Genomic DNA, 16492 nt, shown 5'->3' on the forward strand with positions numbered 1-16492 from the left:
AAGCACGAACCTCTTGCTTACCTTGGTACTACATCGCTGTTGATAATGCATTATTTACCCTACCATCCAGATGTCACCTTTACTAAAAAAGAAACATGAATGAAGGACGATACTGACAACATTTTAACGTACTTTTTGATCTGCTAGGTCTCTTCGGAATGCAAATACGGTTTTTACAACGAGTACTGTACTTAAAGTACTGATGAGGTGTTAAAAACAGTTCGACTGAGAGTCCTCATGGCAGGTCTTTATTAAAATTCTTCCCTGAAGGCTTATACTGACAACTTGCAGCGAACATCTAGTTCACGTGGTGCTAAATAATTTTTATGGCATAATTCTTTCCGTAAAATCCAGATGAATGCTTTAAATAGATCCGAAAGCTCGACAAAGATCTATTATAAAAAAAAGGATGATAATTGGACCAATGGACCTACGGGATGTCGAGAGTTCGGTCCCCTCGGCCGACTACAAATAGACCTCTATTCATGAATGGGACAATGATACAAATCTGATGGGGAAAAAAGTTAAAGGCTGGCTTGAAACCCGCTGAGTGTATTTTTTAGTCGACTAAATTAGTTTGCGCTGAAATTTTAAGATGAATATTGGACCTTATGAATTGTAAATTAATAAAAAGCTAGCCTAAATATTAAGAAACCATAAGCTTGATTTTTATGCTGTTTTTCGATAAAGTGTGTCAAAATAGACTGACTCTGGTCCGCCTGTCCTCGCTGCGATCATCTCAATATTTGGTTATATAGTGCTCACACCTTGTCTAATGTTCTGAGTCAGTGGTTGATACGCAGTAAAGCGAGTTTTATATTTTTTTCTCTTTCTGTCTTATCTAAGCTTTTGTCACCGAAGCTCGCGCGAAAACGGTTTCGTCAAAGAGCATACGTAGTCGCGTGAAACGGTGACCCCTTTGACCCAAAAAGTCCTCTTCCGCCTTGTTCAGAACCGGCGGTGGGGCCTCGCCGTGGAGGGGGTCGGACGCGAAGGCGCTACTTCAGTGGTGCCGAAGAGCTGATACGAGTGAGGACATGGCAGACACGAACAACATGGAATCGAGCAAGGGCGACTCGGCGCACGTATGGGTCAGGATCAACCTGCCTTACTTCAGGACGACCCCCGGCATGGTTAAGCTCCTGCAACTGGTACGTCTTTCATGATATCAAATTTCGAAGCCCGTTCGACTTCGGTCTCGATCAGTGTGAAGGTCGGCTTCCAATGGGGCTGCACCTACACGGTTTAAACGTTTCGACACTTATTACTGCTATTGTCATTATTGACTTGTTTTGCCAATAGAACTCTTGAATAAATCAAATGACAGGTTGTAAAAAATATTTTTGACGAAACGCACCGATTTATTAATTATTTACAAAGAAATGTACAAAAATGGAAAGATAAAACGATCCGTAATAACCATATGAACAGAAGAGTTCAACATCTTTGTGAGACTCAATGTAGAAACTATTTCTTTCTAAGACGTCAATACCCAGGTGGTGATAACGTGATAAATTGCACAGCGGACTTCGCAAATGTAGCAATGTTTTCTTTTAAGCACTTTTTCCTAATCGTAAAATATTGAAATCGAACGAATATTGCTGCCCTAGTTGCTTTATGTGCAACTAGGGTGTTGATGCGCAGTTTCTTCATCGTGACAAGTCTACTCAAAGTTTCGGTTGTTCAGTAATGCTTTGAAATGCATATTTGTACTTAATTACAATTTCGAAATAATTCTTATCAAAATTAATTTGGTATCTTATTCTCATTTTTTCACCTAGGATCATATATTCATGTTTTGAGTGTACTTTCTCTATTTAGTTGTCTTATTTTTTTAAAGAAATATTTATCGCGTGAAAAGTTTTGAAAATTGTCCGGAACTACAAGGGTGTGTAGGAAGAGTGAATTCTCGTAAACGGTGGCCTTTTGTAATAATTAACCTAATTGTTTCCATTTAGACTTGGGTGCATATGTTCTTCATTTTAAATTAAATTTGGCAAAGTTGGTTTCTATGGAGACTAAGGGATATTTTTGAACGTTTTTAAAGCAAAAAAAGTGATTTGTTAAATGGATAATTTGGTGACGACAGTCAACAAGCTGCAAGAAGTGGCCGCTCTCGTGGGTCCGGAGGCGCTGCTGCTCCCTCAGATCGTCATAGTCGGGGATCAGAGTTCTGGAAAAAGTTCAGTTTTGGAGGGTATCGTGGGCAAATCTTTCCTTCCGAGAGGGCTCGGACTCGTCACCAGGTGTCCTCTGATCCTGCAGCTGGTAGGCAAGCCGGGCGACGCCACGCGAGCCCTGTTCTCAAGCGACTCGGCCGTTTTCTTCCACGAGAGAGATAAAGTCTACACGGATTTCGTACAGGTGAAGGAAGAAATTTCCCGCGAGACTAACAAGAGGATAAGGGGTAACAAGTGCATCAGCTCGGAAGCGATCATTCTCAAAGTGTACTCAAGCAGCGCGTCCAACCTGACAGTCGTCGATCTTCCGGGTATAGTCAAGGTTCCGGTCGGCGATCAGCCCAGCGACGTCGAAGAACTCATAAAATCTCTGATCTTGAAATACATTCGAAATCCCAATTCCATAATTTTGGCTGTCGTGACCGCGAATACGGACATCGCCACTTCTGAAAGTTTGAAACTGGCGAGGGAAGTGGACCCGGAAGGACAGAGGACATTGGCCGTCGTGACCAAGCTTGACCTGATGGACCAAGGGACCGACGCGAGTGACATACTCTGCGGCAAGATCATCAGCCTTAGGTTGGGCATCGTCGGTGTCGTCAACAGGTCGCAACAGGATTCGGACGATGGGAAAGGCCTGAGCCAGACTCTAAGGGACGAGGCCATATTTTTAAGAGAGAAGTACCCCAAAATCGCTAGTATGAACGGTATCGTCTATCTCTCCCGCAAGCTACATACATTACTTTTGTCACACATCGAGCGGTGCTTGCCCAATCTAAGAGACAGGATAAAAAACAACATAATCCACTATCAAAACAACCTCAAGCTCTTGGGTGAAGATGTCACGGATGAAAACAAAACGGTTTTAGAGCTTCTGTCTAGGTTCTCTACGACCTACTGTTCCGCTGTGACAGGTACACATCACGAACTAGAGACCCGGGAGTTGAGCGGCGGAGCGAGGATCAGTTACATTTTCAACGAGACGTTTGGACGAGCATTGGAGAGGATGGACCCGCTTAGCGGCTTCACGAGGTCTGCCATTATCACCGCCCTAAGGAACGCGGCCGGCGTCCGTCCATCCCTCTTCGTTCCCGAGTCCTGTTTCGAGCTTCTCGTCAAAAAGCAGATACAAAAACTAGAAGCACCGTCGTTGAAATGCGTACGTCTCATTTACGAAGAGCTCGAGAGGATTTTGCACAACTGCGGCCCTCGAATGGAACTAGAGATGTCTCGTTTTCCGAACCTTTACGCCAAAATCGTCCACCACGTGACAGACCTCCTCAAAAGCCGGATACCGGAGACGAACGCAATGGTCAAGAACATCATCAGCATACAGACGGCTTATATAAACACGGCCCACCCGGATTTCCTCAACGACGATAAAATCTCCAAACTGCACTGCAGCGGCGATTTCGGGCGGGAGAAAAGCGTAATGCACCTGGTTCAGGCGGACGGCGCCCAAACGGACGGCACTCCGAAGGACTGCCTTCTCGTCGAGACGCTCATCAGGTCCTATTTCAACATCGTGAAGAAGACCATACAAGACTCAGTGCCCAAAGTCATCATGCACTTCCTAGTCAATCACGTCATGGACAAACTCCTCTCGGACCTCGTGAGCAAACTCTATTCAGGAGGGATACCAAAAGGAATCCTGGAAGAGTCAGACGACACTATAAGGAAAAGGAAGGAAATCGCATCCATTCTCATCGCCCATCAAAAAGCAAACGCCATCCTCAGCGAAATCAAGACCTCGAAATGAGTTCCAAAAGACTTTGCATTAACGTTTAACTATTTTGCAAAAATAAAAACTCTTTTCTGTTATGAATTGTTCCTTCTCTCGTCAGTTTAAGCTCTAATAAAATAATCTCTTCGACAACAGTTTTATGCTTGACTTAAATCAAAGTTGTTCGGATGATCGTCCATTTTAGCTTACATTTGCACTAAAATAAACATTTAAGTAGGGGGTGATGTAGAAAAAATCGGAATGCCTTCATTTGTATAAACTACAATTAAATTGCATGTATAAACAATTAAAAACTACAAAACGTGAGATTTGACATTGAAAAAATTAGAACAAGCGGAATAATATTAATCCTTGTTTGTGCAGCTGGATGGATTTTTTTTCTCGCGTTTACTTTAAATTATAACTTTAAAAAAGACAATAATTGACATGTCACTATTTGATAAAGACGGGATGAGTCAATCGAATAGAATTGGGTGAAGGTAGGAGGTGGATTGATCGCCGGAAGATCAGAGGAGGTACTTCCTTTTAAGGCTGCCCCCCGTTCCACCGACTATTTTTTTTCTTTTATCGAAAAGACGAGCTTACAAACACAGTCGACACTTTAAAACAGGACCGGTGGCCGATTTGGCATTTACACATGTAAAAATAGCTCCATCTAAATATAGCTTTGTCCGCCGATGATGCACTCTTCACCGTCTTGGCGTGTCAGCTCTTGGTGAACTGTTAAATGAGACTTATTAATTAGAAAATTAGGATCAATCCGAAATAGGCCATATGTATTCTCATAAAACGTAGACAGGAACATTCGTGGTGTTAAGGTCACCATAATATGTAGGATAGCTTGTCCTTTACTTATGGTACGTTAAATTTTAACACTCAGAAAAATCCCCCCCCCCAAAAAAAAAACACGAAAAAAGCGTAAAAATTCATCAATTTTAAGTATGTATAAATTTTATTGCATATAATTTTTGTTTACATTTGTATTCAGTTTCGAGAGAATTGCTCTTTTTTTCACCTACTCTGCATTAATTATAAGAAGCATTTTATCTTAAAATATACATTAAATATGAGATAGTTTAGGGTAAAGATATATTTAAACAACTGCAGGCATTATACAAAGCAATAAGGTGTTAAATATTAAATAAATAAGACAATAAGAATGTACAAGGGGTTTTTTCTTCTTAATACGAGGGTTCGCATCAGCAGAGGTCATATAAACCGTCAGGGTGCTGGTGTTTAAAAAAAAGAAAAACATTTTAAGTTTTTTTAAGTAGTGTAGGGCCGCTGGATTCGAACTCGGGACCTTTACCTTACAGTGATAACCGCCGTGTCAACGCCAAAACCGTTGCGGCCACCGACGCCCCCTTTTATGAGTTTAACATCCTATTTACACATTATTTATTACAGCAATTGGTTAAACCAGATACACTGAAATACATTATTTTTCAACCGATCTGTACTTAAAATTTTATGCTAGTATTTACGGTAGTTCACGTCTTCCCTATTAAAAAAAAGTTTCATATGCACATGTGGGCATTTTTGCATGAATTATACAAATTTACAATTATCTATCGATGTGGGTTGTTAAGTAGGTATGTTTAGCATGCATGCAGTCTATCGGAGTCCAACGTGGAAATAAGTCTTGCAGAGTTTTGGTCTACCTGGGGTAAAATTATATTTAGACATGTTTCCCTAAATGTAGCACCTTATGGACTTATGCATAAATAAGTTTTTCTTTTTTTTACTGTGTACACATAATTATTAAAGGCTCTTTAAGATGGTCCATGATTTTATTTACGATGATTGACAATGTAGAGAAAACAGTATTGCCTCAGTCCTGCTATTAGGTTAATTTTTCAAAATATTTAAAACATCTACATTCTACACTTACTGATATTCCTCTGCAGGTAGAATCAACCCAATAAGAGGCTCTTATAAAGGCCGTATCATCAGCAAACAGGGCCAGTTCAGCTGTAGTTTTTAACTTGCCAAGGTATAAAGATGTTAAATAAGGTTGGTCCAAAAAGAGACCCTTGGGGGATCGGCTCTTATACGTCTTAAAGGCGACATGCCATCAATTTGTACAAAGACTGTTGTTTAAGCTATTACTAATTAAATGTGTTAGGTAGTTAGGAAAGTGATATGACATGAGTACGAACCTCTGGTTCTTAACACAGTCAAACGCTTTCTCCGCGTCAATAAATTATTATGAGTCATACACACCTCTCTGACAAAATGCATGGTCCTGAAGTCAAATTGGCAAAGCATAATTTTAATTTATAAAGCTATGCTGACATATGACTCAACTTTTTTCTAAGCTTGTCGAAAGATCAGTATGAATCATAAAGTGGATGTAACAATAACTTGTCAATATTTATAATTCTAACAATTTTATCTTGAAAACCAACAAATAAATTATAAAGCAAACAAGAATTGCAGAACAGATAAAGCACATGAAACAAGCCTTTAATCACTGTTTTAACAGAAAACTTTACAGTGAAAAACTTGTCTTTAACTACTAATTGAAAAAAAATTATTATAGTGTAAACAAAAAGTAGAGCCCAGTAGAATGTGAGATATTTCTGTGTAAGCTAAAATTTGGACAAAAGCCCTGTGAAAGACGCCGTTCCGAGTTTGGTCAAGTCCTTCCTGCTTGATACGGTGTCAGCAAATCGACTTAGCGTCCTTGGGCCGCCCACGGTTTGCTGACGGATGTTTACCAGACTTCCATTCTGACGGGAATAATATTTCCAGATTAAACTCCGGGCGAACGTGACGGCCGGGTACAACAACCCGAAGCCAGGCGGTCCCATTTTTCAAACTTCAACGGCCGATGGCATCCACAGTTTCTCGTACGATAGGCAAAACAATCGGGGACTAAATAAACCGTGTTGTTGAACTTGCATTAAACTTGTGAGAATTCTTAGTCAGGCCTGTAGATTGAGCGTATAGTTTGGTCATTAACGATCATTTTGATCTTTCACCTTTCACCGTCAGTAGTGAATGGCACAAAAACCATTTACGTTTATAACAACATCAACAACATGGACGACTAAAAGTGGAAACGTCCATGACTGACCAAAGACCAATGGAGAGTGTGTTCGTGAAATGTGTAGGATTTTGGGCATGTGAAAAAAATTGCGGATTTTCTAAAGGTCTGTGGATGATAAGCCTGTAGTTAGGTCGTCTTCGATCATCCTGGTCCGCTTGTCCTCGCTGTTTTTGAAATGTCAGTCGCGTTTAGTTCTCACTCGCTGTGCTTTTAGTCGTTTTCCTCTAAGAACGAACCAATAAAACAAACAAAGATATTAGTTTTATGCCTTCTAAATGTGTCAAGGCTGTGAAACTATAAAAATTAAGTTGTTTTGTCTTTAGGCCTGCGGGGAGATGAGATGAGTCTCTAGTTAGGTCGTTTTCGATCATCCCGGTCCGCAGTCCTCGCTGTTTTTGAAATGTCAGTCGCATTTAGTTCTCACTCGCTTTTTAGTTGTGTTATGGATCTGTCAGGCGCGTTTAGTCCTTTCAGTATGTTTATTTTTTTGATATTTTTTACCCGTTTTTCTTTTCGTTTGAAGAAAAATTAAGGTTATTTCGGTGTTTTATTCTTCTGATGGTATTTGATGGATTGAGCATCGAAGTAAAGAAGATTTTTGGCTGTAGATGAATTTTATCTTTCCATTCTTTTAGTTTTTGTATTAATCTGGGTTTAAAGTTTGACGTTTTATTAACCTTGTCAGCCCATCTCGCGGTTTTTCGGATGCTTTTCGACCTCACCCTGCTTATATCCCTAAAGACAACGCCTTCACTTAACCCTTTACCTTCACCACGCCTACAAAACATAAGAAAAAAACAAACTGTGGTTAATTTAATACCTCCGAGGTCTTCAAGGCGTAAATATAAATAGTTAAAAAAAAGGATTTTGAATACCATTTGATTTTTGTGAAATAGTCAATAGAGGACGGGAATTAGCGTCGTTGGTTTTTCATGCTCTGGTCGGTGAAAAATGAATTGGATCCACTTGGTTTCAGGTCCGACGGTACCCTAACTAATCCTAAATAGGCTTTCATCCGTAGCGAAATCAATAGATGTCATTAAATGACAATAATGATATTACTGATGGTTCTCCGTTCCAAAATGCGAATTTTTATTATTTTCTCCTAGCCGCATTTTTACCCCAAGTCGTTATTTTAGCGGAAACGACGATAAGATTCCATCAGAAGCCATTAGCCCCGTTTAATTCATTAGCAATAAAAATATCATAAACATGCTATGGCTTTTCTGATGAATGGATTTGAAAATAAATTTCTAATAGCATTTCTAATAGTAAATAGACGATCCATGAATTTCCATAGGGGCTTCACCATTGTACATTCCACAGGGCTCTCCTCGGTACCTGAATAAAGACGAAACAGGTTCTGGCTCCAAATTGACCCTTTCTCGATCATCGGCCTCAACGTCTTCGAGGTATCTGAGAAGTGTTTTTAAAACGCATTTCCTGAATTAATTAAAAGCTATAACGGATCGATTCCAATCGGTTACGATTCCCGAGACTAGACCACTCCATTGTGATTCATTTTCTTATTCCTCTTCTGACCATTCAGTGAAATCAGAAAAATTTCAAACTGCCACAAATACGATCAATTGTCAAATGGGTCAAGTTAAAGATTCAGTTTCTGGAACAAAACCGTTAGACAGAGGCAGACAATTGCCACAGAAGTCTCGTCTAAACTTACTAGGTGTTATGTGTCACAATTAAGATGTATGTGGCCAGCAATACACAGAGCAACATGCAACAAAACTATTTTTTTTCTCAAAAATATTTTATTTTATTTATTGCTATCTGTACAAAATGTACATTGACCAAATAAAGTCTTTCAATTAATTAATATTTTTGCAAGGTCGACTCGGACACTAACTTCCCATCTCAACTCAACCTTTCGAATTTTCCCTCCTTTTTGCCATTTTTCAAGCTCGTGACACTTACTTTTTTTATCTCACCAATACCTTACATAAAGATTAATTAATTGATTGAGCAAACAGTTTAGTTATAAACAAATCTGACAGACCAGGAGGCAGTGGGGAGAGAAACCACTCAGCGCTGGAACTGTCTTTTATTTAATTGGGTGGGTTAGATAGAACGTCACGAGACCATCGTCGTTTTAAACGGCGCGGAGGATTGTAAGGTTGAGACGTTGAGAAAGAGTTAGAGCTAGTGGGTTAGGGTGGAGGGACAGTTTAGAGTGGAAAATGAAGAACCGTGTTCGGATAAGATCTTAGATCTTTCACTAAGATCTTTATGGATCGTTTTATTGGTGACATAGAAGGGAGCATTGAGGATACAGCGGAGAACTTCAGATTGAATTAGTTTGATATTGGATGATTTGGCCGAGCTCCACAACCCCAAGATAGAGGACTTGGTTTGATGGTTGCTGTAAATGTGCACTGGCGGACAGGTTTGACGTTTGAGTGTAATCTTAACTTGTCGGCTTTTTTGTTCGTTTAACCAGATGTGCCACAGATTGCACCAGTCGGTAATGAGGTTCAGGTGTTGTTGGATTGCTTATGTTGCTAGCTTAGGATTGGAGTATGTTTATAGGACAGCGGTGTCTCCCGTATATGTTGTGAGTTGAGTGTTTGGATGTGTGGGTATGTCAGCAGTGTAGATGGTGTAGAGAATTGGGCCTAGGATACTTCCTTGTGGAACTCCAGCTTTGATTGGCGTGATAGGTGAAAAATCGGTGCCGATTCTCAATTTTCTTTTCTTCTGACTTTAAATGCTTAAAAATCTACCTTTCAAGCTCCAGGATTGACCTCGGTACCCTTTTAATCCTTCGTATTATAGGCGCTAATTTTCGATCGAGTCAGACGACCGGGGGCTCACCTCCCCTTAATGCATTACCTGATACTAAGATTTTACCTGTCCGTTAGGTTTCACCAAGTCGAAGAAAGTTCGGAGCGGAGTTCCGCAAGGAAGCGTCCTTGGCCCTCTTCTATATACAGTGATCACTGCCAATAGATAGGTACATTTCTTGCAGCAGAAGATACACTTAGCCATTTCCTGGTATCAAAACTCAAACATAGCTAGCATCCAACATCCATCTAAAGGACGTCAAAAATCCGACCAGAAAGGCAAAAAAAAATCGGAGCAAAAAATAGAGAATAAAATTTAAATGAAACAAACGTATCCATATTACCCTCCACCGTGCGACATTTTAACAAATATCACCCAAACACTGAAGATGGCGAAATTCCGAACGCGTCTGAACTAAGAACATGAATTTGTTCTTTATGCTCATAGCAGATTCTCTTTTAAGTAACGGGAACAGGATTCTGATAGGTGCTTTGTCTTTTCTCACTTGACTTTTTACATCTTCAGGGAAATTCAATTTTGGATCCAGTTTATCGCCAAGGCTGTTGACGGTTTTAAACCAGTCAAAAGGTATTCTCTCAACTAATACTTTAAGGATGCAGGTAGTTTTGGGAACATTGAACAACTTTGAATGCAGAAGCGCGATATTCGCGCAAGTTCTTTGTTTAACTTGTTCGCTATCGCACTGACTCACCCGGAGAGCAGAAGAGCGCAATGTCATCAGTATATAGTTGACAGAACTTAGGTTTCGGGAAAGCGTTGAAAAAAAGAAAACATAGTCGGACCCAGTTTTGACCCTTGTGGAACACCTGCTACTATAATGAAAGGAGATAAAAGTGTGTTGTTCAATGCAACGCGAAAAGATCTCTTTTGGAGGTACGAGTCAATTTTTACTAGATATGCTGGGAACCTATACTCAATCATCCGGTATAAAATCCCATTTTGTCATACAGTATCGGACTTTTCTAGGTACAGGAGGGCAAAACTTGTTTATGGTGGAAAGTTAATATGTGACCTTATCTATTATGCGAGTCAATTGAGCTACTGTACTGAACCCAGGGCGGAAACCAAATGAGGACTTACGAATTTTCAAATGGAACACCGCACCGCTGTGAGAAAAAATTCAGCTTTCCAGCCCTCAAATGCGTATTTTTTTATTTGCTTTGAAAATTTAAAGATTTTTAAAGGGGCTTAAAACGAATCTGAATTTTTATAGATCTAAAATCATTTAATAATATCCTGTGTATTATTTTTTTATTCTCTATTAAAAAAATAAATCGACTGATATATAATACATGGTCAAAAAGACTTAAAGCCTTATTAAATGTTTTTAAATAAATTTCATAAAATATATATATATTTTTATGGGCTCCTAGGGCCCATGGGCAAAAAGGGTCGGAGTGTAATATCTTTTGACCTAGTATCACCGAAAAAAAAGTTTCATTCACATCGATGATCCCACGTCCCTAGACTCTCCTTGTTACTTTGCCGAAAGTTCTCGGGTCGGCTGAAGATTCTTCCATGTCTTTCGTGCGATTTTAAAAGTCGATCATGGCCATTCTCACAACGTTCCGGAGTCTCCGTTTATTATTCCCATTCTTATTTATAAAATCACCCTCCTAGCCAACCGTCACAAATGGTTTTTTATTTTCATTATCAATTATAGCAAATGGGCACATGGAAACTGTTGAATGGGCTACTAGGTCGCCCTGTGTTGGAATAACTGTAAAGATGCTTAAAAAATTGTGCGGACTTAACTCGCCCAAGTTGGGTTAACGTAGAATTATTTACTAACCGGCTTGTTTTCGCTTTTGAGAAAAGTTTAGCTTTCGATGGAATAACACACCCGTAGAAAAAATGTCAATGTTGACCTAAAATGTTATCCACTGATAAGCCAGGGCTAACAAGGTTGTAACGGCCGGCTAAGGAATTCCTCGAAAAAAATGTTTTAATACTGAAAAGAAAACACGTACTCTCACCAATTTCATCTCATAATAAAACGCCAAAAAATAATAGAGTCTTTACATTTATCTCACGGTTTACCATTTGCTTAAACAAATCGGTGACATTTGTAATAACTTTTGGCGGAATTATTTTAAAGAATGCTACTAAGAAAAGACTAGCCTGTGTATTATATTTCTCATTTACAGATCATTTGTTGCCTATTTGTCACACATTTCGAAAAAAAGTACATTAGCTGTGATTTAAAAAAAAAAAAAAAAAAAAAAAAAAATCAGAAAAAAGTTAATAAGATTTCTTCCCCAGTGTTATCTGTTCACCCTCAACGGCGTTAAGCTATGATATCGCATGGTATTTTCACCTGGGCTGATTTACAGTTTTGTTAAGCAGTTTTTTGGTTGAGCCTATTAGAGCAAAGCTGGGCCAAGTGCTTGAGAAGAAAACCATGGATGAATATACATGAACATCTAAGCTACCAAACAACTACCTAAATAGCATAACTAACTGCCTGAACTTTATTGATTTGCGAACTGCAGATGGGGGTCTCGCAGGCGTCTGCTATTGACAGTAATAATTAGTAGGTAATTCTTTTGGCTCAAAGGTTTTTCAGAACAGGTTTCAGTTGCTCCTTTTTGTCCATATTTGGAGTCAGTGGGATTTCTCCTTTTAGAATTTTCGTTTTTTTTTTATGATGTAGAATCTTTAAGAATGGCACCATCTTTTGGTACACAGATGGATTTAGAACACAAGAAGGTACAGGGGCAGGAGCATTCGGTCCTGGAACCAAATACTTAGAACCCATGGGAAAATACACCAGTATCTTCCAAGCTGGGATTCACGCAATCGAGAGATGTACTCAACTCAACTTGACTGAAGGATACAAAAACAAGAACATAATCATGTCAGATAGCCAAGCAGCCATCAAAGCACTAAGCTCAAATATCATTAGTTCAAGGATGGTGCTGAACTGCAAAACCAAATTAAACTTGTTAGGTACGCAGAACGAAGTCAGCCTCTGCTGGGTCCCAGGACACATGGGAGTAGAAGGCAACGAGAAAGCGGACACCCTTGCAAGGCAAGGAGCTGCTACACCGCTGACAGGACCCGAACCCTTCTGTGGCATAGGAACCCACACCATCGATGAGTATCTCAGGCAGAAGGACAAAAGAAAATGAAGGAGCAATGGAATTCACACATTGGACAGGCAATCCAAGAATCTCCAACAAATTTCGGAAGAAAAGAAATTACAGAATGTATCAAAGGAAGCAGGAAAAAACTGCAAATCCTAACAGGAGACTGCAAACTAAATAGACATTTAAAGAAGATTGGAATAATCCAAGACGGCACGTGCAGATTCTGCAAAGAGGCAGAGTACACACCAACAAATCTACTAACAAACTGCGGAGCTGCACTTGCCCGCAGGAGGAAGTACTTTGGGATGTACAATTTGAACGTAGAAGGGGTACTACCATTGAAACCGGGCCTACTAATCAATTTCCTTGATGAAATAAGATTCACCGGTGTGCTTTAGGCAGAATACAATAACTCTTAAACGGCGCAGTATATTACACCCGGACTATTACATCTACATCCACGTTTATGATGTAGAATATGTTCTGTCGTTCTTGACTCTTCTAGGCAGAATCATCATTGGTCATCTGCTGCTGGTCTATTTTTCTTAAGGTGGCACTTTACTGGAGCTTATCTTGTAAATATACCAGTTAAAAGTTTTTAATTCTTAGGTAGAATTTCCTCTTTCTTGGGCGGTTTTTGCTAGTAGCCTTTTCGCCTGGTTTCGCTTCCCGTATTTATTGTTTTTTAGTTATCCAAGATTCAAGTTCTTTTTAAGGTGGTTATAGTTTATGCCATAAACTGGATTTCGGCCTATCACTTGTTCCGATGCTTTTTTTAGAAAGTATATCTGGTGCTACGTTGCCTGAAATTCCCTGATGACCTGACAGGTTGCGCCCCGTAGCTGTGAGGTAAGTTGCGCCTACTATTGAGTGTCCCTGCCATCTTGACTAAGGAAAGGACAAAGGGCCAAAGAAATCTCAGAGTCATGGCCAATAGTGCTACTTTTGTGTTTCCCGTTTCATTTTTCCAAATAAAGACAATTGGGAGTATTCATTTACATCAATTTCAGACCCATTTTAGCGTTAGGCTATTGAAGATTACAGTTTTCAGGTTACGGCAGTTCGAGATAAGTTTTGACGTGATGTCGTCTTAGAGAGCATTTAGAGCTGCCTGGCTGTTTGAAAGAATTATTATAGTTGCCCTTTTGAGATGCTTGAGAACATGTTTCTATGGCTTGCAGTTCGGCTTCACAGATGGTTGAGGTGGGGCCGAAGGTCATGTGGTGCTCTGATGCTCAAAGTTAGGCGTCTTTTCGCCCATGCCCGTACCATTTTCCTTTTTTTGAGCCGTCCGTATACCATAGAAAAGCTCCAGGTTTACCTTCTTTTGCTTTCTTTTTCAATAATTATTTTGTTTGGTTTATCAATGTTTAGTATTTACTCTGATAGGTCAGAGATGGTTTTAACTTCGTCGAAGATTTTGGTATAGTTAGCACCTGTAATCGTGATTGTTGGTCCCACCAAATCAACTCACTGTCCAGATTCTTAGGTATGGTATCGTTTCTATATATTGTCATGTTGACTGGATCGACGTTTACTTTTTAGGGTGAATTCTAAACTTTTTGATGAGGATGGGTTGACTTTCACCCCCAGACAATGCACCCTTCTTCTTTAGGTTTTAGGCAAGTGTACCCAGAGAGCGTTCTCGTCAGCTAACTGCGCAATAGTACCGAATCGATTTTTTGAAGTCTGCCCAAAGGGCCTAGGAAATTGCCTGGGCGGTGGGCCCATTTTGACCGAAAAGCTTCTGTTTGACTTGGAATGACAAGCTTGCTAGAGCCACAGAGGAAGATAAAAGTTTATGCTGAAACATTTTTGTTTCAAATATGCAATGACCTGCTTTTCCATCAGTTTGTGTGCCGATTCAAATATTTTCCCGTACTTTTGACATTATCAACTTTTGTTCTAACGGGTTTGTGGTTATGCTGAAAGTCTGCATTGTTTACGACCTCAGAGAGAAATTTAATGCCAGAGTAGTATTTGCTTATATAATAGAGTATAATTGAATACAGCTGAACCGATAATTTCCGGGATAGATTTAATATATGATCTTTTTCGACCGTTGCCGTGAAAAACACCCGGAACACGGCACCGTTACGGACAAACGGATATCGCACTGCAAATTGTTATCTTTTTTTTAACATAAGCATTTCATAGGAAGAAAATTACGTCGAGTTTTGTGCCAAAAGGAGGCGTAAATTTGATTCACACATTTTGAACAACACGGTCAACTAAAGAGGGAATAATTTTTAGAAAAGCTCCTTTGTTTTCGGTCTGAAATTCGATAAGACAAAATACGTTTCCCCTACAGCTGATATAAAATTTAGATTAGACAGTTTAAAATAAAACGAGCTTTTAAGGAAAAGACTGTTTTGTTTCTGTAGCCTGGTTTGATCATTCTGATCGCCTTGTTTCAGCTTCTAGCTATCCTCAAGGTTGGGCCTGTGTTGGTGCCTCTCCCTGCTTATAACCCCGATCCATCACTCTGCATTCCTCAAACGGAATCTAAAAGCTTGAAAGGTTGTTTCTAGTATATTTCTGTCTAAAGCGGTCTCGTGCTGTTGAACTGTTTACTCAAGAGATCTTCAATCGCTTTGTTTAAAGCAAATAGCTTTATAATTTTTAAACATGATATTGTTTAAATGAAGAAACTTTTTTATGTTAAATCTAGCTTTTTCATCTAATAAACGTTATAAAAGAAAAGGGTCAAGTTCTTCCACCTGATAGGAGTGTGTTTTTTTCGGATTGTTTGTTCAGTGTTAAAACTTCGGCCCAGAGTGATCGTGGCGAGCTTGGGTCGATTGTGGAACAGAATCGCCAACGAAAGGGCTAAAGTGTTGCCATCAATCACGAAAAATGTCAGGATTTTTCGAGGAAAGTGAACCTGAGGAGAGACATAGTGGTTTTACCCGAGCTTCCTCATCGATCCGTGAGATAACGGAATTTTAAACTTGTATGCTTATTGATTTGTCAAATTATACCTTAAAAATGCTAAATATTACTAATTCAGGACTCCTCCGTGTATTTAAATTTGCTGTCATATTGGGGATGTATGTACATTTACAAATTTGAGCTTTGCGTATGCAGTTATTCAACGGCATCGAAAACAGTTTAAGACAGAGATCAAAAATTGTGATAGGCATTTGTAAGAAAGGGGATAAAAATACAGTCCAGCAAATATTAATTGTAGGTTCTGGGCTATAAACCAGGCCTTTGACTGAGGTTTGGCACCATGGGCTATTGTGGAAGCTCAAGAACATCCTACCAGCAATTTTAGCAAGGAGCGTTCCTTCCAAGTATCCCACAAAACTTATCACCCATCCTCCTTTTTTAGCTGGTGTCTCATAGGGCAACGTCCTCGCTCCTCTGCTTTAGTCAATTTATACCTCTGACCTACCTGGATAACCTAACCCTATCATCCTCGCCTTTTCCTTATTCCCGATAAAGATCCCGTCACAACTTCACGTAATCTCCAGAATCACTTGCGTCTCCTCGAATCCTGGATACGACAGTGGAGAATCAAGGTCAAAGAAATCAAATCTACACACGCAATATTCACACACAAGAAAACGCCCCCACCAGCAAATTTCAACCATGTTGCGAACAA

General features: G+C 39.6%; 1 protein-coding gene across 1 annotated transcript in view; it reads left to right on the forward strand.

The window, feature by feature from the left end:
- The first annotated feature begins 987 nt into the window (after nucleotides 1-987).
- LOC106672277 overlaps nucleotides 988-16492 on the forward strand; it is a 32003-nt gene continuing 16498 nt past the window's right edge. The window contains exon 1 of the mRNA XM_014403575.2: nucleotides 988-1151. Within this exon, the coding sequence (XP_014259061.1) occupies nucleotides 1038-1151 (114 nt within the window). The 5' untranslated portion in view covers nucleotides 988-1037. The remainder of the gene's footprint in view (nucleotides 1152-16492) is intronic.

This window comes from Cimex lectularius, unplaced genomic scaffold (genome assembly GCF_000648675.2).
Source record: "Cimex lectularius strain Harlan isolate CLEC.00 unplaced genomic scaffold, Clec_2.1 scaffold17, whole genome shotgun sequence".
NCBI classification, from domain to species: Eukaryota; Metazoa; Arthropoda; class Insecta; order Hemiptera; family Cimicidae; genus Cimex; species Cimex lectularius.